This window comes from Sus scrofa, chromosome 3 (assembly GCF_054392235.1).
Source record: "Sus scrofa isolate SSC_HxYL_T2T_F1_AM1 chromosome 3, Sscrofa_HxYL_maternal_Yorkshire_Landrace_v2.0, whole genome shotgun sequence".
NCBI lineage: Eukaryota > Metazoa > Chordata > Mammalia > Artiodactyla > Suidae > Sus > Sus scrofa.
Genome location: NC_139385.1, coordinates 59068238 through 59093599, shown reverse-complemented (window position 1 = coordinate 59093599; position 25362 = coordinate 59068238). Strand labels below are relative to the sequence as shown.

At 52.8% G+C, this 25362-nt stretch overlaps 1 protein-coding gene across 7 annotated transcripts in view; it reads left to right on the top strand.

The window, feature by feature from the left end:
• The window catches only part of SH3RF3 (SH3 domain containing ring finger 3), a 206219-nt gene that overhangs the window by 154543 nt on the left and 26314 nt on the right, over positions 1 to 25362 (top strand). For 3 of the 7 annotated variants that reach the window (XM_021087103.2, XM_085018484.1, XM_021087102.2), the window contains 3 exons: positions 2414 to 2584; positions 4514 to 4767; positions 16269 to 16600. In XM_021087103.2, coding sequence (XP_020942762.1) covers positions 2414 to 2584; positions 4514 to 4767; positions 16269 to 16600 — 757 coding nt within the window. Of the gene's footprint in view, positions 1 to 2413; positions 2585 to 4513; positions 10721 to 16268; positions 16601 to 25362 lie in introns of those variants that run through there. The other 4 variants (XR_014841235.1, XR_014841237.1, XR_014841236.1 and 1 more) reach the window with 4 other exon arrangements.

The following is a 25362-nucleotide window of genomic DNA, read 5'->3' as shown; positions in this document are numbered from 1 at the left end:
CTGTGCTCTGACCCTGAACAAGGACACCTAGAGCCTCTTTGCTCCATACTTGTCCTCATATCCCAGGTCACCTGGCAGAACTTGGGGCTAGATGGAGCCGTTCCCAGTGCATACACACGCACTCGCACACACACATACACACATGTGTACACAGTACACATATGAATCCACATGTACACACATGCACGCACACACCCCTTTGCCTTCAGCAGGTTTGGTCTTAGCCTCAGAAGTAGAGTCTGTTTTATTCCTCTCTCCCTAAGTGTTTATTGCGAATCTCTGTGCAGACATGGTTCTAGACCCTGGGATGGAGCAAGAACAGAACACAAAATTCTCCCACGTGGGCTCCTGGGGTGAGGGGTGGAGAGGGCACATGTATAGGCCTGAGGGGAGGAGTGTGCTTGTGAGAGCCCCATGGTTTGCTAGGTCCCTGCAGCTGGAAAGAAATGGGTGCCCCTCCTGGGTGGGACCCTGGGTCCCCTTCTGAGCAGAGGCCGCTGCCCAGGATCCCAGCCAAGGACAGAAGATCTGCCCCAGTCAAGCTGTCAGGACTGCTCCCAGAGGGGGAACCCTCCACTCTCATCTCTCCCTGAGGGCTTGCCTACCATGCAGCCCCTGGGGCAGGAGCCTGGGAGGAGGGGCCTTGGTCAGTGGACCTGGGGCTTTGTAGGAGGAGGCCTGAGCCCTGATGCTGGCCCGTGTAGGCATGGAGAGGGGACGAGACCCCTGGTGAGGCCCTGGTCCTGTGAGGGGAGTGTTCAGTCAGCGGCGCCCGGAGGGAGGGACGGGGGCGACCTGGGTCCCTCCTGGGCAAGGGCTGTGTACTGTGGGGCCACAGCTGTGCCCGTGGGCTCTGCAGGGCTCCAGAGTGAGCCTCGTTTCAAAACCCGTGATTGGGGAGCTCTGTGTCACACACGCCCAAGAGCCTTCACCCCCAGCTTCGTGTCCCCCTGGACATTGTGTGTCACCGGCAGCAGAGTCAGAAAGATTGTTGTCATGCCACAAAGAGGCAGAATGAGGCAAACAAGCGGAATTTGTGTCTCCCTGTTTCCTGGAGAGCAGGTGCCATTCCTGTAGGTTCGTAACCCCGCCGACCAGCAACCTCCTCCGCATTGAGGCAGCCCCGAGGGTGCAGGTGTGAGGGCATGTTGCAGGCCCTTGTAGATTCCTCTTTGCCCCCAGAGCCCCGAGAGCCACAGGTGAAAATGGAAGGATCACACCTGGCTATTTATTGGTTGCCTGGTGTCATTCGGACCACATCAAGTTCCACCTCGTTCACTCTCCCTGAGGCCTGGGTCCTCCATGTGTGGGTTTTGTCTCTGAGACTCAGTCCAGCCTCTTGCCCTGCGGAGCCTTGGTTTACAGGGCGGGGGCACCGCGAACTGTGTGTTAGGACGTTGGAAGGGGTGCGGGTTTATTTTATCTTGTTTTACTGTATTGTACAGCCAGGATGTCTGTGCTCTGTGGGACCCTCTTCCTGTTCTAGCCTCTTCCTCCCGAGGTCTCTCTGACCTGCAAGGCCTCACTTCTTCTTACTTGACCCCAGAGAGTCGTGTCCCACTTCTGTGTCACCTCCTAAGAAGGGCCTCCGGGGTCAGGAGGGAGCACCGGGGTCAGGGAGCTCCAGCCCATGCACGAGGGCGGTAGGCCCGCCAGGACTGTCATGACAGGAGGCCCCTCAGGTGCCATTTCTCTGCAGTGCACCTTGTTCCTTACTAAATTGAAGCCCCATTCCCACCTGCACCTTGTGGGAAATGTAGCTGCCTGACACTGTTTCTCTGTTAGAGAGAACGCAAACACAAACCCCCGGGGGGTGAAGCCCTTACAGGTGATGCCTGGGAGTGGGGACTGGAGAGCAGCGGCACCTTAGAGAGTCCCAGCTGAACTGAGGCATAACTTCTAAGTGTAGGGGAGGGTTTATCCCACTGTGTTGTTCAGAAAGGCTTAGAAGAAAAGTAGAATTGAAATCATCAGTCACAGATTGAAGGAGTCCCGGCTGGGCTGCCCTGTCTTTAACAGGGCCTCTGAGTCTCCTCCAGCCCAGATGTATGGGTGAGCTAGCAGGCGAGGCTAGATGAGGCAAACCCAGCCCAGGGCTGTGTCGTTCACTGTCTTCCCTAAAGCCTTCCCTTGCCCAGAGTGTCAGGCCTTAGACAGAGGGGAGGAAAGAACAAAGTGGGGCCTAGAGGGCTGGCCCCCGCTTCTGGTTCTGGCATGTCCTCCAGGGCCAGTATCACCAGGGGAGCTTGGCCTCTTCCCTGCTCACACCTGCTAGCACCTGGCACCCGGCTCCATGTGTGCCATGGCAGCTGGTGCTCCTGGCACCTGTCACCCAGCTCGCCATGAGGAGGAAGGTGGTGCAGTGGGTGCTGGCCCTCCCCACACCCCTCACCTGCCCGCCTCTTCTGCATAGGTACCTCGCACTCTATGCCTACAAGCCCCAGAAGAGCGACGAGCTGGAGCTGCGCAAGGGTGACACGTACCGCGTCCTGGAGAAGTGCCGGGATGGCTGGTTCAAGGGCACGGCCCTGAGGACTGGGCTCTCAGGCGTGTTCCCGGGAAACTACGTGACGCCTGTGTCCAGGTAAGACATCCTCGCTGCCCCACCCCCTGCTGCTGCCCTCATGGGACTGCTCACCTCAGAGCAGGAGGAGCGGGAGCCAGGGGCAGCTTTACTCAGGTAGGGAGTTGGAGTGAGATGGTGTGCATGTGTGTGTACAGGGGCGTACACATGTGTGAGAACAGGAGTGTGTGCCTGGGTGTGTTCAGGGGTGTGTGCATGTGAGTACAGGGGCATGTGTATGTGTGAGTACAGGGCGTGTGCCTTGTGAGTCCAGGCATGTGCACTAGAAGCAGGCCACATGCAGATATGAAGGAGAGATGGTCTATCCCCCCAGTGTTAATCATTGTTAGAGAGCATTGTCTGTAAATTGTCTATCCTTGTATTTTTCTGGCTTTTACAAATTTACTGTTACATTATTTTTTTTAATTTATTTTTTAATTTTTTTGTCTTTTTGCCATTTCTTGGGCCACTCCCATGGCATATGGAGGTTCCCAGACTAGGAGTCTAATTAGAGCTGTAGCCACTGGCCTGTGCCACAGCCATAGCAATGCGGGATCTGAGCCGTGTCTGTGACCTACACCACAGCTCATGGCAATGACCTACAACCACTGAGCGAGGCCAGGGATAGAAGCTGCAACCTCATGGTTCCTAGTTGGATTCGGTAACCACTGTGCCATGATGTGAACTCCTACATTATTTTTAATGGAGTAGAAAAAGCAGTTTTAAAAATTGATAGAGGTGGCTCAGAGTTGTCAGCTGTTTCCATGGAGAGGAGGGTTCCACCGAAGGGTCAGGGTCAGCCTCACTCCTGGGAACTGCTGGCACCCAGCCCTGGTCTGTGCCCCGAGGCTCAGGTCCACTGGGGACTCACCCTGGTGTCTGCTCTCTTTGGAACAATACTCTGGAATAACCCCCAGACCTGCACTGGCTGCTGGATGGACCCTTCCGTTCAAAGCAGCTGGAGAGGGGAGCCTCGGCCACACGGTGGCTCCCAGAAAGGCCCAGCTTTGTGAGCCCACCTGGTTTGGCTTTGAAACGTCGTTTGCAAGGGTAACGGTGAGTCCAGCAGGCAGGGGAGCAGACGTGATTCGGAAGGAATCCAGGTCTGGGCTGTAGGCAGACTGTGTTCCCTGCCCAGGTGCTGCCTGCAGCCCTGAGGTCCTGGACAGGGCCTTGTCCTGGAGGCCCTGCTTCCCTCAGTGGCTCTGCAGAGGCTCTGGTTCCCCCAGTGGAGTCAGGGCCACAGTGCCTGCCCTCCCTCGAGTGGCTCCCAGGGGACAGAGGACAGTTTTCCCGGCTCTTGGACAAAGGGAAGGCATTTGATCCCTGAAACTGGACCAGGAGCCTCCCGGCACAGACAAAGGCAGTGCGCAGTCTGGGCCAGCCCGAGTCCGAGAAACTCAAGAGGCCCCTCTCTGCCCTGTGCTTCTGTTTCCTCAACACTCTGCACTGGCTGCACCTGGAAAGTCTGGGGTATGAAGCACAACTTCCCCAGCACCCTCAGAAGCCCACGACCTGTCTGCACCTTCCCGGAGGCCCAGGAAACAAGAAGACTACACCCTGAGGGAGATGGCGGCACTGCCGCTTCCCGTGCCAGATGTGGCTCAGCCTGTTACTCTGGCTTGTGATGCAGACACATGGCTATTTGTTAAGTTGCATCAAGGCTGTGGTTCTGGAACAAAACACCTGATTAGCCTCAGGGTTCTTCTGCTGTTTTGTAAATGTTCACTTTGACAGATAGACAGTGCAAGTCGTAAAGGGTCCCTGCTGGCCAGCCTGACCGCTGGGCCTCACATGCCTGCAGGGATCATCTTGGTGTTTTAGGATTTGTCCCCTGGACTTCATGGCCTGTGTCTCTCAGAGGCCCTGGGTCAGGCAGGCCTCCATCAGTAGCCTGGGTGATGTGCTTTTAGGTGTGCCCTCACTTGATTCATTCTGTTTATTCTGCAGGGTTCCTGGAGGAGGGGCTGGGTCAGTCCGGAACAGCGTGCTTGGAGGGTCTCCGCTGGCCAAAGGGATGGCCACAACCCTGCACCTGGGAGGTGGGAGTCTGAGCAGCCCGGCCACGGCCCTGAGGCCGGCCCTTCCCCTCAGCACTGGCCAGGCTCAGGCCCAGCACCAGGCAGCCTCGCCGCCGATGGGCAGTTGTCTGCGGCACTCGGCCCAGCCGACAGCCAGCCAGGCCCGGAATGCTGTCCCCACCGGTACGTGGTGGGATCCCCCGGGCCTCGCTCTGCTGGGAAATTGGAGGAGGGGGGTCTCAGGGACACAAATCCCAGGTCTCCAGCAGTCCACGGAGGGCTCCTTGTAATCACGGCCTTCCATCTTCTGGTCCTGGGACATGTACTGCCCTGTCAGTAACCTGTCCTGAGTGGGAGTGGCTGAGAGAATTCGCCAGTATTTCTACACTTCCTCGTAGCGACAGAGCTGTGGGTCACCCGTGAGCAACCCCACCGTGGGGTGGCTGCATATGCCTGCCAGGCAGCACCCCACACGGGGCCTGCAGAGCCAGTAGGAGACACAGCCCTGAGTCTCTTCCGGACAAGGTGCTGAGGCTGCGAGGGGATGGCCATGACTTTCACTTTCCTGCAGTGTCATCAGTAACCAGACTGGCTGAAGGTTAGATTCCTGGTGGGGTGAGGTGGAGAGAAAGCGGGCAGGTCTCAAATGTATCAGGAGGGCAAGCCCATCCTGCCAGAAGCCTGGCAGCCAGCTGAGCAGAGCCCTGAAGCCTGACACAGCCAGGCCAGTGACTTCCCAACACGTGGAGCCAGCATACTGTCCCTGTGCAATGGAAAAAAACACACAACCTGAAAGCTGAGAGTTAAGTGTTACTTGGGGCAAAATTAGGAACCACCCCTAGAAGGCGACTGGGAGCTAGGGTATACAGGAGTTTTTGCAACAAAGGGCAGGGAGCAGGAACAGAGGAGTCCTAGGGGCTCTTGAAAATCCTTCCTTTGATATGTACCTCCACTGTCTGGGCCAGCATCCTAAGTCTTCATAGCCTGAAGGACTCACTCTTGGAAGGTGGCTGGTTCTCAGAGGACTGTGAAATATCACCCCAAAGAGGTGGGGGAATAATATCAGTGTGTTTGACAAAGCCAGGCACACATTTTACAGAAGTTGGTTGCTGGTCTCGTGAAGATTACTGCTAGTTACAAGGAGCAGACAGCACCATGAAGGATTGTAGTGTTTTTCTAGATATGAGAAGATGCAAGAATAGGGCACATAAAATCTCCTCCTAAAAATATCTGACTGTCTGCAGACCTGTTCTTCCAGTTTTCCCAGAGCACAGAGCACCTCCCTCCTGATGTTCACCCTGAGCTCTTCTCAGGGGTGCTGGGGGTTCATGATTTAATCCTTGTCGAGGCTGATGGCAAGCGCCAGACTCCAGTTCACGCAGGATAGGAGAATGTACTGCTGAATTTCATTTAAATGACACAGAATTCCTTTTCCCAACCCAACCTTTTTCTCAGAAATAATCTCTCTTCTCAGAGTCAGGCTTAAGGAACAAAAAATGTCAATTATTTGGAGCAACCCAATGCACTAGTTTCTCTAGAAACTAGAGTCTACTCTGGCCAGTGAGTTGTCTCCAGAGCAGGTGCTCAGGCATGAAGTCCAGATAACACTCAGCACAGCAGAGCCACACTTCCTGCCAGACCTGCTGAGGGGCACGAGGGTAGGGTGGGTGTCCAGGTGCCTGCCACTCACTCTCCAGGAAGGTGGCCGCACCTTTCCTGCTGAGCCCGACCGGGGCCTGCATGGGAGGAATTGCTGAGCCCTGGAAGGAAGCCGACCCAGCATTGCACAGTAGAGCTGACACAACCTGGATGGACGGATCCTCTGGTGCTGGAGGAGGAGGGTCTAATGGGGCTCTTGCGATGGAGGCTGGGGAGGGGACACCCCTGGGCAGAGGCTGGTCCAAGAGGAGCTGCCAGCAGCCATCAGGCAGAGGAACAAAGATGGGCTTTGGGGCAGGAGGAGGAGAGCCAAGGAGCGGAAGTGGGAGGAGCAGAGGGCAGGTGACGGCCACAGCGGAGCCCGGTGGCTGAGACTTGGAGGCTGGGATGGCATCCCTGGTGTGGCCCTGTCCCTGCTCCCTCAGGGATGGGGATGGGCAGTGAGGACCATGCACCCCCACGGCTCTGGTTTCTGCTCTGTGTGCAGTCAGAAAGGTAAATAGTCTGTTTCTAGCGAGCTAGGGGTGGAACCCTCGTTCAGGCCATGGGAGCTCCTGAGGGATTTTGAACTAGAGGGTGACACTTTTCTAAACAGTGGGGAGGAAGAGTTGTTTGGGGACCAGGGAGGTGTTGCTGTCCAGGCGAGAGGTGGCAGTGGGCTGGCCCCAGGAGTGGGGTTGCAGAAAGGGACAAAGTAATGAGCTACTCAGAAGTGGGAGGGTTGTGACCTGGAGTTGGGTGGGATGGATGTGATCAGCAGAGCAGGTGTCTAGACTGGCTGACCCAGAGCACAGTTCAGGTGCACCCCGACCAACAGGCTGCCAGAAGGGGACTGTTTTGTGGGAGACACTGTGGCCTGTGGCATTGAGAGATATAGTGGGTGCTGGGGCACTGTGACCACTAGCTGGTCTGGACCAGCCTCCTTATGTGGGGCTCCCATCCACCTGGGAGCCCATCTCACCACGAGCAGACACTGCTGGTCCACTGGCACGTGAGGTGCTGACAACAGGCGTGGACTCTGGACAGATGCTCCTAAATGTGACTTCCTTTAAGGAGACAAAACATGAGAGGCCTCAAGATCCCTTTTAGGGTGGAGGTGGCAGTGAAAACATCCAGCTTTCCAGGGGTGCAGGTGGCTTCCTGTGTCCAGTGTCTGGTCATTAATGGGGCAGGTAGGCTTCCTGTGCCTGGTGTCCAGCCTCATGCTGGGTGTGTCCCCACCCCCAGAGGTAGGATCTGTACGAGAGAAGCCTCAGGTATGCTTTGCCCTCCCCTGGTGTAGAGCCTCTGAGACTGATTCTGCCATCCTAAGACTGTCGGTGCCTGTGGTCCTTCATATATGGTTTTTGTTTGTTTTTTGTCTTGCTTAAATTAGTAAGAAGTGAGCTCTGTTTTTGCACCTCTAGCCCCAGAGTCCTGGGGAAGAACCACTTGTCCCTGTGCTAAAAGAGTCTAAGCAGTGTCACCTGTGCCAGACCTCCCACCCCAGCCGTTACCTTCCAGCCACTGCGGCTTAGAGCACCTGATGGTGTTTATTGGTGGCTTCTAGCCAGGGTGCAGCCTTCAGGGTCAAGGTAGCCCACAGAGCTCCTTGACGCTGCTCTGTGACTAGGTCAGAGCTGCACCAAGATACTTGTCTTGTAGGTCCTGGGAGCCCCTAGGCAGGGCCAGGACAGCTGAAGTCCCCAGCCAGGTCTCTTCTGTTTGTGTACTTCTTCTCCTTCCACACAACCTGCCGTGCACGTTTCTCTGTGCTCTGTGACAGCAGAGCTTGGGGGAGCCTGCCCCCCATGGAGTGTATGTACAGCCCAGCTCCCAGGTTCTACAGCACATGCTCTTCAGTGGCCTTTCTGTGCCAGGCTGTGCTAGCAGAGTTCCCAGTTCAAAGAGAAAGTGTGACCTGCCTGTCTCATTTATGGAATGGAGTAACAACAGAATCAAAGAAATTGGCACAGCTGGGGCAGAACAACACTCCATCTCTGTCCTCAGTCACCATGGTGATTACCATGGTAACCACCATGGGGCAACAGTTAGTTCTGCGTGTGGAAAGAGCGAGGTTCAGGGCGGTGTGATGGCTTCCCTGGTGCCTTCTGGGCCAGAGACTCTAGTGTCCTCATGCCGTTGCTGCCACAGCCAGGCTGCGGGACCCCCCCCCCCCCATCATATCAGTAAATTAAATGCCACAGAGTTCCCATGGCATCTTCCTCTGCATTCTGCATCTAGAGGGAGAACACACTGCTGCCAGCACAATAATGGATCGCCCCCTGCAGTCATTGCCTGTTTCGGCAGCACCCAACCCAGGCACCTGAGGGGCCTTGGTCAGTGATTTCAGCCCTAGCTAAAGTCAGGCAGTTGGACAAAGGCCTGGTTGCATACGCCATGGCACCCAGGGGGCAAGAACCCTTCACAGCCATTCCTTCAATAGCACAAAGCACTGGGAGGGAGCTGAGTAAGCAGAGGTGCCTTGCTAGGTCTGGAAGGACAGAGAACTGGAGACCTCATCCACCCCCACTCAGAGGGAACAAAGAGACAGATGCTTACAGTGGAATTTGAAGAGCACTGTGGTGGAGGCCTTGGTGGGATTAAGGGGAGTGTCACTCACTCATAGGGAGGGGCTTATGGAACATCTCCAGGAGAAGGTGATACTACCGTATTTCCTAAAGGGCAGGTAGGAGCTATGAGAACGACAAAGCAGAATGGAAGTTCCGGCAGAGGGACTGGCAGGAAGAGCACAGAGACAAGAGGCCACAGGTCTTTGGAGTGACTCATACTCTCCCCCCTCCCCCTACTTTAATGTGACTGAGGCAGAGGTAGGGAGGAGGAGCTGGGTGTTAACAACAGTTTCTCTGCAGAGGCCAAGTTTACTTATTTTTGTTTGTTTGTTTGTTTTTATAAGGCCACACCCGCAGCATATGGAGGTTCCCAGGCTAAGGGTCTAATCGGAGGTGTTGCTTCCTGCCTACGCCAGAGCCACAGCAGCGCCAGATCCTTAACCCACTGAGTGAGGCCAGGGATCGGACCCACAAACTCATGGTTCCTAGTTGGATTCATTTCCGCTGCAGTATGACATTAGATCTTCAAGTGGTGGAGCCAGTGTGCAGGGGTGGAGTGAGGCAGAACACATGGAAGGCTCCAAGCCAGCAGGTGCACGGATCTGAAACAAACTCAGTGTGGGCTGGATGCTAAGAACCTGTAGTGACACTGGGATGGGGCAGATCAGGAAGGTTCTCTTCCACCACTTTGAGGAACCTCAGTTCTTATCCTGAGGGCAATGAGGCTTCTGAGAGGCTTTTAAATAATAGATATAATCAGGAGTTCCCACTGTGGCTCAGCAGGTTAAGAACCCAACATTGTCCCTGTGAGGACATGGGTACGATCCCTGGCCTCGCTCAGTGGGTTAAGGATCCAGCATTGCCATGAGCTGTGGTGTAGGTCTCAGATGTGACTCGGATCCAATGTTTCTGTGGCTGTGGCATAGGCTGGCAGCTGCAGCTTCGATTTGTCCCCAGCCTGGAAACTTCCATATGCTGCACGTGCAGCCCTAAAAAGAAAAAAAAAAGGTATAATCAGAGTTTTTTTTTTTTTTTTTTTTTAATCCAAGGGATAAAGCTAGACTTCTGCTTACCATCAAGGTAAAGTGATGATGTCAGGATTTACCCTCCCACCAGAAACAACTGAAAAAATAAATATGTAAAACAGTGGTTTGTGAGACACTAGATACCAGAAAACGAGGGTCAGTGATCCAAGGGAGATGGGAACAGAGAGGAGGGTCCCAGCTCAGGGCCTGCAGAGAAAATCAGGCGTTGGCATCCAGAGGGTAACAGAGGTGAGCCCAGCAGGTGCCCTCAAGTAGGGACATGGAGATGAGAGTCTGGGTGACAGTAGCTGGCTAGTGGCTGAAGGACGGAGCCCCAGAGAAGAGGGAGCTACACAGAGTAAAACTCCAGAGGTGCAGAGTGTCCCTGGACCAGGACACTGAGAACCAGAGGGCACAGGTATGTGTAGGACCTCACAGACAGTGACGGAAGGGTTCTGAGCCATTGGTGTCCCCCAGACACACACTGCTGGAAGTGTGCTGTTTCCACCAGCAGATTCTCAGGGCACTGGGTCATCCATGCAGAAGGGCCTCACCTGGTAGTGACAGCACCACTCTAATCCCACCTGTGACTAATGGCAATAAAGACATACTAGGCAGGTAAGCTGCACAGTGATGAGCTCAACCAAAACTGACCCCAAACAGGTGATAGAGTCAGTGGACAGAGACATTAAAACAGATGTTCTAAATGCTTTCCACATGCTCAGAAAGTTAAGTAGAAACATATTAGATATTTTATAGACCAAGATCAAACTTCTAGAAATAACTACACTGTGTAAGATCAAGGCTTTCACTGGCTGGAATTAAAGGCAGAATTAATGATAAAGAAAATACTGGTGAACTTGAGGTTGTAGCAGTAGAAACTATGAACAATGAAGCAAAGAGATAAAAGAGAATTTTAAAAAATCAACAGATCATCAGTAAGCAGTGGGGCAACTTCAGATGGCCTAATATATTTGTAATTGGAGTCCCCAGAGTAAAGGAAAAAAGGGTGAGACAGGAAAATTATTTGAAGAGATCATGACCAAAATTGTTCAAATTTGATGAAAACTAAACTCACAGATCAGTGACAGTTGGTGAATCCCAAGCACAGGGAACATGGAGAAAACTAATGCAAATTAGGATCCACTTGTTCTAAATTTGTGATGAAGAAAACCTTGAAAGTGGCAAAAGAAGAAAGATACATAAAGTAGGAAAAAAACTGAGGATGGCAGTAGGTTTCTTATCAGGAATGCTACAAGTGAGAAAACACTGGGAAACTAAAAAAGTCCTGAAAGAAGTAAATCTGTCTAGTTCTGATTCTATACCCTGCAAAAATATCTTTCATAAATGAAAGCAAAATAAAGAATTATGCACACATAGTAGAGCTGACAGTTTTCATCACCATTAGATCCATACTGTGAAAAATATCCAAAGGTGTTCTTTAGGAAGAAGAATGATACCAGTTGGAAATAGGAATGAGGAACACTGGAAATGGTAACTACATGGCTAAATACATAAGATTTTTTTCCTTACTGTTTAAAAATCTTCAAAATATAGCTGGCCGCTTAAACAAAAATAGAAACAGTGCAGTTTGGGCTTTAAAATGTACATAAAAGTAAAATGTGATGGCAGATGCACAAAGGCGGGGGAGGCACAGAGGCCCATTTGTGTTGTCAGGAGTTCTGAGCCTGTCTGTGTGCTGTGTGTGAGGACAGGTAGGTAGATGACAATGAGATAGAGATTCAGGCAACTGCTAAACATCAAAACAAAGAGTCTTAGCAAACATGCTACCAGAGTACCTGAAGTAGAATCATAGAAACTTGTGTTAACCCAGAAGAGGGGGTAAAAGGAGGGGATACAAGGACAAGAACACATGGGTCAGATAGAAAACTTGAAGTAAAATGTTGGTTTTAATCTAATCATGTAAATCATCATATTAAATGTAAATGGTCTAAACAACCTCATGTGGCAATTGTTAAAAAACAGGGGAGTTCCCATCGTGACCCAGTGGTTAACAAATCCGACTAGGAACCATGAGGTTGTAGGTTCAATCCCTGGCCTCGCTTAGTGGGTTAAGGATCCGGCGTGGCTGTGAGCTGTTGTGTAGGTCACAGATGTGGCTTGGATCCTGCATTGCTGTGTCTCTGCGTAGTCTGGCGTCTACAGCTCCAATTAGACCCCTAGCCTGGGAACCTCTATATGGTGCAGGTGAGGCCCTAGAAAAGGCAAAAAGACACAAAAAAGTTAAAAATCAAAAAAGACAAGACCCAACCATATGCGGTGAACAGGAAACAGCTTTTAATACTTAAAATGTAAAACCATAAATAAGCTAAAAGGATGGAACAAGATAAACAGTTGATCGCATTATTCACAGTCTATATGGGTTTTTGGTTGTTGTTGTTTGTTTATTTTTGCTTTTTGTTTTTTTTGTCTTTTTGCCATTTCTTGGGCCGCTCCTGCGGCATATGGAGGTTCCCGGGCTAGGGGTCGAATCGGAGCTGTAGCTGCCAGCTTACGCCAGAGCCACAGCAACGCAGGATCCGAGCCTCGTCTGCGACCTACACCACAGCTCACGGCAACGCCGGAACCTTGACCCACTGAGCAAGGGCAAGGACCGAACCCGCAGCCTCATGGTTCCTAGTCGGATTCGTTAACCACTGCGCCACGACGGGAACTCCTATTTTTGCTTTTTTTTTAAGGGCTGCACCCACAGTACATGGAGATTCTCAGGCTAGGGGTTGAATCGGAACCTGAGCCACTGGCCTATGCCACAGCCACAGCAACACGGGATCCCAGCTGTGTCTGTGACCTACACCACAGCTCATGGCTACGCAAGATCATTAACCCGCTGAGTGAGGCCAGGGATCAAACCCACAACCTTGTGGTTCCTAGCTGAAATCATTGCCGTTGCTCCATGACATGAATTACATTAAAAAAATTTTTATGTGGTTTTATTATGTTCTCTAAGGTTTCCATGAACACTGAATTAGTGCATACCAAACTGTTGCTCCTGAGTGAGGTGTGTGTGTGTGTATCACATAGACTACAGTCTTAAATACTTAGAAACAACTCATCCTGGTAGATTCTGTTTTCTTATTTTACAAAAGGGAAAATGAGGCTCAGAAGGATGAAATGAATTACCTGTGGCCACCTCACTAACAGATGGCAGAGTGAGGATCCAGATGATTCAGAATGGATAAACCTCTAGCCAGATGGATAAAGACTAAGAAGACGGGCACAGATGATCAATGCCATGAGTAATAAAATTGACATCACTTCAGATTCTACAGAAAAATAAGATTGTTACAAAAAAATCTTTATGCCAGTGAACTCAGCAAATTAGACAAAATGGATACATTTCTTGAAACATGGAGTGATAACCTAAGATGAACTAAAAAATATGGATAGACCTGTATTTATTAAATAAATGGAATTAGTTTAAAATCTTTCACAAAGAAAACTCCAGACCTGAGAGTTTTCATTAGTGAATTACACCTAAGGTTTAAGGAAGAAATTATAGCCATTCAATGGAAACTCCTCCATTCAATTATCATTGGAAAGAAGAGAGAGTGCTTCCTAACTCTTTGAATGAAGCCAGCATTGCCCTCATTACAAAACCAGGCAAAGACATTAAAAAATAAAACTAAAAACCAACATCACTCAAAACAGAGATGGAAAAAGTCTAAGCAGAATTTTAGTAAGTCAAATACAACAGTAAATATAAAAAAGGGTAATATATCAGGAATTTAAGGTTTGATTAATGTTTTATAATCAATACAATTCAGTGCATCAACAAACTAAAAAATGAGCATAGTATCATTTCAGTTGATGTGGAAAATTTTTTGACAAAATCCGACATAAATTAACATCAGAGTAGAATGCAAAACAAAGACATGCATTGGGTGACTCAAAATTTGTGCTGTTCTGTGCATGTCTGCACATTAAAACTCTCAGAAAACGAGAATGAAGTGAGCTTCTCAACCTGATAAAGGGCATCTATGAAAACCCACATCTAACCTCAGACTTAACGGTGAAAAACCAAAAGCTTTCCCCACCATCAGGATCAAGGCAAGGACATCTGCTCCTATCACTTGTATTCAGCATTGTGCTGTAAGTTTCAGCCAGAGCAGTTTGTCAGGAAACGGAAACCAAAGCCTGCAGATTGGAAAGGGAGGAGTAAGACTGTTTGCAAATGACATAACCTTTTAAGGAATCCACTCACACATACACACACACACACACACACAGCTTCTTGTAGAGGCAGTAAATTAGTTCAGCAAGGTTACAAGATCAACATACAAAAGTCAGCCTGGTGTTCTACACCAGCAGTGAATATTGTCAATTGAAAATTGACATTTTAAAAAATGATATCAATTATAATAGCATCAAAAATATGAATTACTTAGGAGTCTGATAAAAGATGGGAAAGACCTGTGCTCTGAAAACTAAAATACTGCAAGTTAAAGAAATGAAAGAAGTCTTAAATAAGTAGAGAAACATATTTTATTCATGAGTTTAAAAAGTTAATATTGTTAAGGTGCTTATTCTTCAAAAACTGACCTGTAGCTACAGTGGAATACCCATCAAGATCTCACCCAGCCTTTTTGTGGAAATTGACAGTCTGGTTCCCAGGTCCATACAGGCATGCCAAGGACTAAAAATAGTCAAAACAACCTTGAGAAGAACAACAAAGTTGGAACGCTAACCCTGACTTCAGGACATATTATAAAGCTGCAGTCATCAGTGTGGCATTGGTGTGGCGATAAACAGCTAGATCAGTAGCTCCTTTTTCTGTGTTGTTAGTAAGGTTGCTGACAGGTGTCATCATCTCTGGTCACGTCCAGGTAGCATTTGGTAGAATGAGGGGGTGAGGAACTGAAGGCCACTCAGGAGCCTGGGAAGCAAGCTGAGGGCTTGGAAAAGGAAGAACCATTAGGGTTGAAATCCCCTGTCTTCTCAACAGGGAGAGGTTGATTTTGGGGATTTCAAGGAGCAACTTTAGGGATGTGAAGAAATGAAACACAAGTGAGTTGATGCTGGGCTCCAGGGTACATCAGGTAGTGTTGGCTGGATTTTACTTCCTGCAGGACCACGTGGATTGGCAGCTCCAGAAGGCATCGGAGGCTGGGGGTGCTGTACAGGTTCTGAGGGGCCAAGCCCCTTCCTGGGGTGCAAAGAGGGGTCGGCCCCACCTGGACTTGGAGCTGGGTCTGGCTCTGGCCTGAGGATGAGACCTGCACCTCCCCCGCAGATCTCAAGGAACCCTCTGCTCAAGCCCCCCTTTACATCTAGTTCTGACTGGAGGTTCTACAGGCCATGGAGAAGCAGCCGCAGATCTGCAGGAGGGGATAAAGGAAAGGAAACAGTCTCAGGAGGAGCCTGTACCAAGCTCCCGGGAGAGTCACGCATCCCCACAGCCAGCAGCCTGAGCAGCAGGAGGGAAAACTGGAGGTCTTTGAGATCAGCACAGTTAAGCAACTCCAAGAGGAAGAAGAAATAACACCCATTCCCCCAAGGAAAAACCACAGTGTTATGAAGAAAAAAAGTAAAACAGCATGTGGATGTGAATCAGAAACTGCTAGATATGGAAGAAACAACTTAAAACTTTGGAAAGGGGACATATTTAAATGTGCAGCCCCTGTTGGTGACATCCTAGCCTGGACACAGCTGAGGGTCTGGGCCACAGTGGGGAGCATGCAGAGGGCTTTGTCCAGAGCATAGGGCGGGGTGACGTCGTTCTAACAGGACTTTGGGAAAGAGAGCGGAGGGGCTGGGAGAGTCTTGGGTGGGGGCAACCATGACTGACCTGCAGAGCAGAAGCGGCTCTTGTGCAAGCGAGTTGGAATCAGAACCACAAAGCACGCTTGAACCTGCCATGGTAGCTGTCAGGTGTCAGAGATGAGGAGACACCAAACACCAGCCCAAGCAGAGAGATGAGGGGGAAGGCGGGCAGGGGACAGGAGTCCAGGGAAAGGAGTGGGGGCCAGGGGACAGGAGTCCAGGGAAGGGAGGAGGGACCGGGGGCACAGGAGTCCTGGGAAAGGAGTGGGGGCATGAGAAGCCAGGTGGAGACTAGGCAGAACCATGGTGCCCACAGAGGCCACCTTACATGCGGTGGTGCCTAATGACCCAGGGCTCCTCCATGGACTTCAGGTCTGTGAACTGTTTAACAGATTATTTCTTGAAATCTGAGTGTATGGTTCATCTCAGCAGAGAACTCCAGCTCAAAGGCTGAAGAAAACTGGGAACTGCTGCATTCATGGCAACCCTGGCAGCCATGTCCCAGCTCCTGGTGAGGGTGGGCTGTTCGGTGCAGGAGCCAGTGCGGGCTGGGCTACTTGGCCTCCGCCCTCCACCTGCGGCGTGTGGCCAGGTGGCCGTGGGCACAGGGAGGACGGGCCAAGACTGACCTTCCCTCCCTCCTGCTCTCTCCAACCTTGTGCTCCAGCTGCCCACTCAGCCCAGACTCAGGACCGGCCAACCGCCACCGTGTCACCCCTGCGCACACAGAACTCCCCATCCCGCCTGCCCTCCACCAGCCTCAGGCCCCCATCTGTGGGGTCCCCACAGCACATCCACCAGTCCCCGGTGCAGACGGCCATTGGGGCCCAGAGCCCCCGGCCGGCCATGCAGCTCATGTCAGCAGCCTCGGCCATCACACCTCCCAACGTCAGTGCCGCCAACCTCAACGGGGAGGCAGGAGGAGGCCCTGCCAGCAGCCCGTCCACATCCAGCCCCACCAACATGGGAGGCAAACCAGATGAGAGGAAAAGTGAAAAGGTAAGTGGCGCCCTGCCCCAGGCCACCCCTGGCCCTGAGCCCAGCTGGTTGTTGTACCTCTGGCACATTTTGGTGATACAGTCACCAAGGCATCAAGGCACAAACCAGCAAGCAAACAGCTGGTCGTGGGAGTGGCATCAGATGGGCCACAGGTTCCTGCCCTGAGCCCAGCTGCAGTTTTCATGAAAATGGGAAAAAAGCTGTCCCCTCCTTAAGAGGCTCTAGTTCCTTCTGTTGGAAAATCATTGTAAAACGCTCACTTTGCTGTGATTAGACACTTATCGCAGCTGCCAGCATGTTTAGTATTAAGTCCATAGATCTGCATGTGAGCACCTGAGCAGCACCCCCTCCCCCAGCATGCCACCCCCAGGCAGTGCACAGACCACTCAACTGCAGGGCCAGGCCTGCTTTCCAAGGAGCAGCCAAAGGAGGATGCCAGCCTCCTGGCTTGTGTGGACAGCATTTTAGCTGTTCTTTAACAGGGAAGGGAATTTGGCTTATTTCCCAAAAGATATCTGAGTACACCAAGCCTGCCCCAGTTGCCACCAGATAGACAGCAGATGAGCCAGAATAAGAGTCCTGGTCTCTGAGTCAGTGCTGTCCAATAAAGCTGACATTCAAGGAGTTCCTGTCGTGGCTCAGTGGTTAACAAACCTGACTAGAATCCATGAGGATGAGGGTTCGATCCCTGGCCTTGCTCAGTGGGTTAAGGATCCAGCATTGCTGTGAGCTGTGGTGTAGGTGGCAGATGTGGCCTGGATCCGATGTTGCTGTGGCTGTGGTGTAGGCTGGTGGCTACAGCTCTGATTCGACCCCTAGCCTGGGAACCTCCATATGCTGCAGGTGCAGCCCTAAAGAAAATGACAAAACACACACAAAAAAAGCCATTCGAGCCACATCTGTAGTTTCAAATCTTCTAGGAGCCACAATTTTGAAAATTTAAAGGCAAAATAAGTGAAATTCATTTTAATGTATAATCTGTTAGCCCCAGTATCCAAAAATGTTAGCATTCCAGCATGTGATCTGTAAAAAACATTTGATGAGCTGTTTTACATATTTTCACATTTGGCTTTTTAAAGCCCATGAGATGTCCAGTGGTGGCCACTGAGCTGCCCAGGCTGTGCTGGATGGTGGCCAGGTCCCCAGGAGCAGCCACTCTCCTCATTGGCCTTGCTGTACAGACAGCTCATGCTCATGCTCTCTTGGCTGTGTCACGAACCATGGATCTTTTCAGAATTTTCGGCATGAGGCCAGTCTTTGATGAGAGTGCCCCCCCTGGCCAGGTAGTGAGGAGGGGAGTGTCCAGTCCAGCATGGGCTGTTCAGGCCACCTGCCGGGACCCCTGGAGCCATGCCCACTCCTCTCCACCCGTGCTTGTGGGTCCTCCTCACCACCTGACCCTTGGCTCCAGAGGGATATTACTGCCGTGCTCCCTGGTGCAGGAGAGGCCACGATTGTGTCCTCCTGAGACCAGCAGGTGCCTGTCCATGAAGTGAATCCTTGCTCCAAGTCTCATGTCCACATCTGCTTGAAGTCAAACTGTTGTAATCTTATACTTTTATCATGCTGCCCCAAGGAGACGAGGTCGGGTGGTCCCCCCTCTCACTTGACATCCTGCCTGGGGATGGGTCCCTGGGTCTCCTGGCCACTGAGAAGAAACCAGGGGCAGACATGGGGAGGGAAGGGGGTGGCTCTCTGGAGCTCTCTGGGTCTAGGCCCCAAGTGTCCTTTGCCTGGGTTGTGGAAGCAGTGGTGCCCCAGGCCAGGCCCACGGGGCCTCTGGGAGCCATACTCCATCCCGCCCCCTCACTCTTGCCCAGGGACTCCTGGGGGCATGTCACCTGTGCTGACAGCTCTCCTGCATCATAAGGAGCCTCTGAGTCCCTGGGACTCAAAAAGGCCTCTCCTGCAGAAAGTGGCCGATGTGTCACCTTAGTTCAGCTGACTCCTGCTCGTTTTCAGCCACTGTGCCAGCTGAGCTTGGGGGTGGTTTATGCTGCACTCCCGGCCAGAGGTGAAGTGACTCTGGTGAGACTTGGTGGGCAGGTGTCCTCAGGGGCAGCCCTGACCATCAGCATCACAGCCGGGAGAGAAGTGGTGGTCTCCATGGCTTTCATTTCTCACCTCAAATCAAGCAAAAAAACACTGGTCTAAAAAGGCGCCTGTTGATGTTTCCCTCCTGCACCCCAGGTAAATCTTAACTGATTCAGAATGCAAAGTGCCACAGCTGCCATCTCGAGCTGAAGTGCCAGGTGGCGGCTGTTGGTGCAAAGCTGGGTGGTGAGCTCCGAGCCAGAGGCCTTCCCAGCGGGGCCTTGGCTGACCCTGAGCTGAACAAATCCTCCCAATTTTGAGGACACAGGAATCTGCTTCCGGTCTGCTTCTGGGCAACCCCATCGTGGCTATGCCAACATTTACTACAGCAAAGGACTGTTTACGTGTGATGGCAGTGCCCTCCAGGTGCTTTCTGTTACTGAATCTCCCTCAGGAAAAGACAGCAGGCTCCACTCCCACTGTCCACAGAGACTCCAACCTGGGAGCCTACTTTCCCAGTGCCCAGCTCTGCTGCAGTTCCACTCGGCCCTGCCAGCACAAGAGGGGACACCCAGCCAACAATGGGCCAGGCTCCTGGGTGCTGTGTTCAGGGTGGGGACCCCTGGGAGGCTGGCGTTGCTAGTCATGCCTGTGGGGGTCAGGCCCTCATCCCTGCTCAGGCAGGCCCTGCACATAGCCTGGCTCAGCCCAGGCTTATGGGGGGGGGCTTCAGAGAGATGCAGGTGCTGGAGCGGGTCATCAGCCAGAGTGTGTCCCCCCAGCCAGCTCTCCTGACACCCTACCCACCCACCCTACTTGTGTTGGCTCCTGGCCCAGCCCCCAGTTGCCTACAGGGCTGCCCAACTCCTCTGTGGCTGGGTCCCCTAGCCCATGTGGATGAGAAGAGGCCTGGGATGGTAGTTCTGACCCAGAACCAGAGGTTCTTCTGGGTCCATTTGGCCTGACCAGGGATCTGTCCTGCTTGGGGACAGGTCTGCTGGGGGTGGCCCTCAGTGGGAGGGGCCAGTGCTTCTAGGGAGAGCTGGAAGGATGTAGACTGTGAAGCAGCCAGTCTGAAGCAGGCCCCTGGGGCCACTGTGCACACAGGGCCCAGGATGGCAAGATGGGAGCCCCTCCCACCCCCGGGCTTAGAGGCTCCCAGGGAATGGTGGAGGCCCCCAGGGAAAGGGAGGGGGTGGGGAGGCCCACAGGGATGTGGAGAGGCCTCCAGGGCATGAGGGGCCTCAGGGGTGTAGGCAGGCAGGGGTGGGGTGAGGGTGGGGGCAGGGGATGGGAGGAGGGGTGGGGAGGCCCCCAGGGGGTATTGGGAGGCTTCTGGGGTATGGAGAGGCCCCCAGGGCATGGGGGGCTCCAGGGGTATAGGTAGGTGGGGATGGGGGCAGGGGATGGGAGGAGGGGTGGTGAGGCCCCCAGGGGATAGGAGGTGGGTGAGGAGGCCCCAGGGGTGTGGAGAGGCTCCAGGGGGTATGGGGAGGCCCCTAGGGCATGGGGGGCCTCCAAGGGGTTGGGAGGCCCCAATGTGGGGACATGGAGGTTACACCTGCACAGGTGCAGCAAGTGGGAGCGATATGGTCTTCCCATCCGAGGACTTGGACCTAGTGCTTCTGAAGGAGGTTACGACCTTTGGAATAATGTTTGTGGCATCTACACACTGCAGAGTAGGAACCAAATCTTGGAGGCTTTTTAAGAAGATGCTCCATAGAATTTGTTAGCCCTTTTTCACTTAAAAAATCTATTTTGTGCTCAAAACAACTACCAAATTTCTCCTATCATGTCCATCAGTGGCTGTTTTCTGTCTTCGAGGCCTTGTGAGACATCAGCACCTGGGTGACTCCAGGAAAAGTCATCAGAAAGGGGAGTGCTGGGCCCCAGGAAGGAAGTAGCTTGTGGCCCTTGCTGCTGTGAGTGACTCCAAAGCCTTCCTTGGCCAGCCGGGGGAGGTTGGCCCCAACTCACGCAGTTTGTTGTCATGGTCATGGCAGGTGCTGGGAGAGCGCTGGGCACTGGGGCTGATGGTGAGGAGTCAAGTGGGGGCCAGTCCAGGGCTATGGGTTGGTCTGCAGGCCTGATGGGGAGCTGAGGGCACCTAGTTGGGAAGGGGAGGCCTCCTGGGAACTTCAGCCTGAACAAAGACCCAGGAGGTGGCCCACAGGTGGGAAGCCCAAGGGCCACCGGGAGGTGGCGAAGCCACTCCTGGGCCTGGTCAGTGCTGGGAGTTGTCAGGCACAAGGCAAGGGAGGGTGGAGGTCAGGCCTGACCAAGCACGTCCCTGAGCTGTCCCCTCCTCCCTCTCCCCGTCCGTGGCAGCCTCCCCTGTGGCACGAGCAGGTCTGCTCCCAGGCGGGCTTCCAGCTGGGGCTTGACTGCGCAGTGTTCTCGGTGGGGCCATGGTGCAAGGGCTTCCTTGTGACCATGCATTTGAAATGTCCATCGTGAGTCACCAGACCAGCTTAGTGGATTTGAACCGAGGTGTTTAGATGAACCAGGACATGAAACAGGAGGTGGGTGGGCCCAGCACACAGAAGCAGTTGGCACATTTGGGGACTCTGTTGTGGGTTTGTGCTGAGTCCTGATTTAAAACTTGTTTCTAAAAGTCTCAATTCCTGACTGGCAGATCCTGGAGGATGCCTTGTGCATAGAAGCCACCTGGTGATGTTTGCTAACTAACCAGAGTGGAAAAAACCAGCTGCCCGTAAAGCTTCACTCCCAGAGTTAGGAGAGAGACTTTATGGACTGGGAAAACTTTCTGCTTATGGGTGAGCTAGTTTCTGTTTCACAAAATAATAGAATATTAGGACTAGAAAGAGCCTCTAAAAGTCTTCTCATGACTGCAGCTCCTGAGGCTCAGAGATGCTGAGAGACGTGCCTGGGGTCACACAGCATTGGCCAAGGAGGCAGCCCAAGGACTCTGGGCTCGGTGCTTTCTGGGCTCCAGTGTGGTGACTTGTGGTACCTCCCCATTCCCCTGAGGCCATGACCTCTGGGGCTTGGGGTTTGTCCAGGAGTTGGGGGGTGAGCAGTCCAGGGTAGCTACTGGCAGGAGGTCCTGTGGTCAGCCTGAGAGAGGAGACTGTGACCCTGCGGATGTCTGCCTCTGGCTCCACACGACTCAACTGAAGCCAGAGGGAGCCACACAGTAGTGAACCACCCGAGCAAGCCCAGGCAGGAAGTGTGGCCTTCATAGCTAAGGCTTGGGGGACTGGGTTGGTCTGGCAGCCAGGACAGCAGCAAGCAGGCCCACCTGCAGTCGGGACCTTGTGGAAATGGGTTTGCAGGTGAACTGTCCTTTTTTAACCACACCTGCCTGATTAAACATGTGTGTCTGTATGATAGAATATGTCCAATGAAAACCCAGGAATGGGAGTTCCCATCGTGGCTCAGTGGTTAATGAACCTGACTAGGATCCATGAGGATATAGGTTCGATCCCTGGCCTAAGTGGGTTAAGGATCCAGTGTTGCCATGAGCTGTGGTGTAGGTCACAGACGTGGCTTGGATCCCTCATTGCTGTGGCTGTGGCATAGGCCAGTGGCTATAGCTCCGATTAGACCCCTAGCCTGGGAACCTCCATATGCCGTGGATATGGCCCTAAAATAGCAAAACGAACAAACAAAAAAAAACCCCAAACAAAACAACAACAACAACAAAAGACAGGAATATGCAGGCTAAAGAAACCTAAAGTGAGGTTTCCTAAAGTGAGGAACCGCTGGCGTGGGATTTCCTTTCCCCCTTCCCGTGGGGCCTCAGCTCACCAAGTGAGCCACACCTGTGGCTTGGCGGCTGGGGGTCTCTGTGACCAGTGTTCAATATGCTTGTAATTTTGAGACAGGTGGTGCCCTCCTGCATCGCACTGGCTGCTTCAGCCCCGCCAGCCCCATTGGTGGGTGGACAGGGAGAATCATGCAGGCATTGAACCTGGGTGGGAGTGCACTGGGTCTGACCTCACCCTGCCTGGGTTGCAGTGTGTGCCCCATCCTCACGCTGATGTCCCGGGGAGACTTGCCCTTGGTCTCCTGTGGGTCAGGCCCACACACAGGGGACCAGAAACCAGCGCTGCATCTCAGGTGCAGCTGCCATGGAGTCTATGCACAATGTGTAACTGAGCCACAGACCACGTGGCACATTCTCAAGGGCTTGGGAACTGCATCCACCCCACGAATGAGTCTCTGAGGAGTCTGGCCATCATCTGGTCAGCCAGGGCCATGGAAACCTGTGTCTTTCCGGCCACATGTGGGCTGGGCAGCCCTGCCTGTGCTGGCTCTGGGGTTTTTGACTGCCCTGGACCCACTGCTGGATTGTCCTGGACCTGTTCTGAGACCTTCTCCCACCAATGCCCTGCGACTGGACTGCCTGCTATGAGAGCAGAGCTGGCCAGCGGGGGCCAAGTCATCTTCAGGCAGAAAAGGAAGGGTCCAGAAAGCACGATGCCCAGATCTCAAAACGGCACTCGAGGTTTTACAGGCAACTTTTTGGAGGGAACATGTGCTGAAGCAGTTTAGTGAAAATATCCTCATAGCCTGGTCTCTCTGGCAGACCAGCAGTGATGGCTGGCATTGTGGCTCACATCAGCCGTTGTCTAGTGTTTTCACTTTATGTCACCTTAGACAAGTCCCTTAGATTTCAGTTTGTTGAATATTAAAACAGGAATAATGTCTTCTTCTAACTACTGAAAAACTAATTTTTGGTTTGTTTGGTCCTGGTTTTCTAGAGAAAGAGGAACAGTTGGAGAGAGAAGAAGATACAAATGTTCGTGTCAGGGTTGGCCCATGTGATGGTCATAGAGGCTAGAAAGCTAAAAGCTCAGGGCCAACAGGCTGATGCTGCCAGCTTGAGGCAGAAATTTTTCTTCCCCAGGAAACCTTGCTCGCCCTGTAGGCTCCCAACTGGTGGCAGTGGCCTAGGGCACCGTCACACAGTCTCAGTAGCTGCTTTCTTCCGGGTCCACTGGGTGTGGGAGGCGATCACATCTGCACTTTCATGCAGCGTCTGGACCATGTGCGAACACTGGCTGGCAGCCTGGCCAGGAGGACACAAAACACCACCGCCACCCACCCTCAGCAGCTTGGCACCTGTGCCTGTTTCAGTGACCCAAACCCAGCCTCCAGGTAAAAACAGCTCCCTCCCACCTGGCGTGAACCGACTATGCCATGAGCCTCTGCGAAGGCACCAGCCCCCACCCCAGGAGGAGCGGTGGTCCTCTGAGACGTTCTCATGTCTCTGTGATGTCCGGTACCTTAAATGCTTTGGTATAAAGTTGGCATCACTGATGGTACATGATAAGAGATAAGAGAGGGAAGGAAATCAAGATACTATATTTGTATTTAAACACACTGATTCATAGCAGAACAAGGAAGAAATTGTCACACCGTTTATAGTCCTCGTTTCTGTAACTGGTCATGGCTGGTTTTCCTAACTACCTTCTCCTGCTGCCCGATGTGTTTTCTGTCACCCTCAGCAAGCAGCTCAGCTGCTGTGGTTCTGACCCAGTGGGTGACTCAGGCCCCTGTTCCTGAAAGTCTGGGCTGTTAGCCTCCTACCTGGATGGCGTGTTGTTTTCCGCTGGCTGTGGCAGAAGTGGTTCACTATAACCAGCCTGCCACTAGGGAGCTGTCTGACCACGCAGAGACCAGGCCCTACTAGGGGCTCAGGGTGGATCTCTGCTGCTGGCCGACTGGACTCTCAGCAGGGGCTGTGGTCAGGGTGGGCTTGGCCAGTGGAGGCCCATGATGCTGAGCCACATGTCACCTCCGCCCCTCCCACCATGGCCACTTGGACAAGATTGGCCGGGAGTGGAGGTTGACTGTTTCCAGGTCCTGGAAACCCCTCCTCCCCCCACAGTGGGGTCCTCTGGTGAGCGCTCACATGGGACAAAATGTATTTCCATGGTTTCTGCCTGTTCAGAGGGATCTGTCCACATGCCACCTGTCACCGATTTTCCAACATGTTCCTTGCAAGTCTGTGACCGTCCAATCTAACCATTGACCACAGCCCACGAGCACACCTGGCTGTCTTGCTTTCCAAGCAGAGGGCACTACCTGCTGCCCCCCATGCCCACTGGGAGGATTTCCCTTCACCTTCTCCCTCAGGGGCATCCCAGAAGGACTGGACCAGCTGGGACCTGGCCTGATACTTCACTTCCTTGGTTAATTGATGGAGGGAGTTAAATTTCCCAGGAGGCCAGGTGCAGGAGGGGGGTGTGGTGGGGTAGGAACTGGGCCACTTCTTCCTGTGTGTGCCTTGTGCCCTCAGTTTCACTCTTACTTGGTGATGGAGGGCTGCTGGGCTCACCCAAGTTGATGGCTTTGTGGTCAGAAGCACCCACCTCACCATGGCAGCTCAGTCACATGGGACCTTGGTGACTCATGGTCAGACACCCGGCCTCTGCCAAGGCCCAGTAGCAGCCAGAGCTGTTTCTCAACAGGAGAGTAGCTGTTTGAAGAGGCTGGCAGTTCTTTCCTCTAGAACCCTAGGGGCCTGCACTGAGAGCACCTAAAGGCTTGGAAAGGCTCCAGCTGTTTGCTTGTTTGGCTGAAATATGGACTGAAAGACATAGGCCAACAATTTGGTTAAAATGCTATAGCTGCCTTGGTTCACTGCAGAGACGCACCCTCCAACCAGCATGGGACAGAGGACACCTCTCACATGCCGTGAGACCTATGACTTGTGAGAAGAGCTCTGTGATTAACGTTCTGTGTGGCCAAACTCAGTA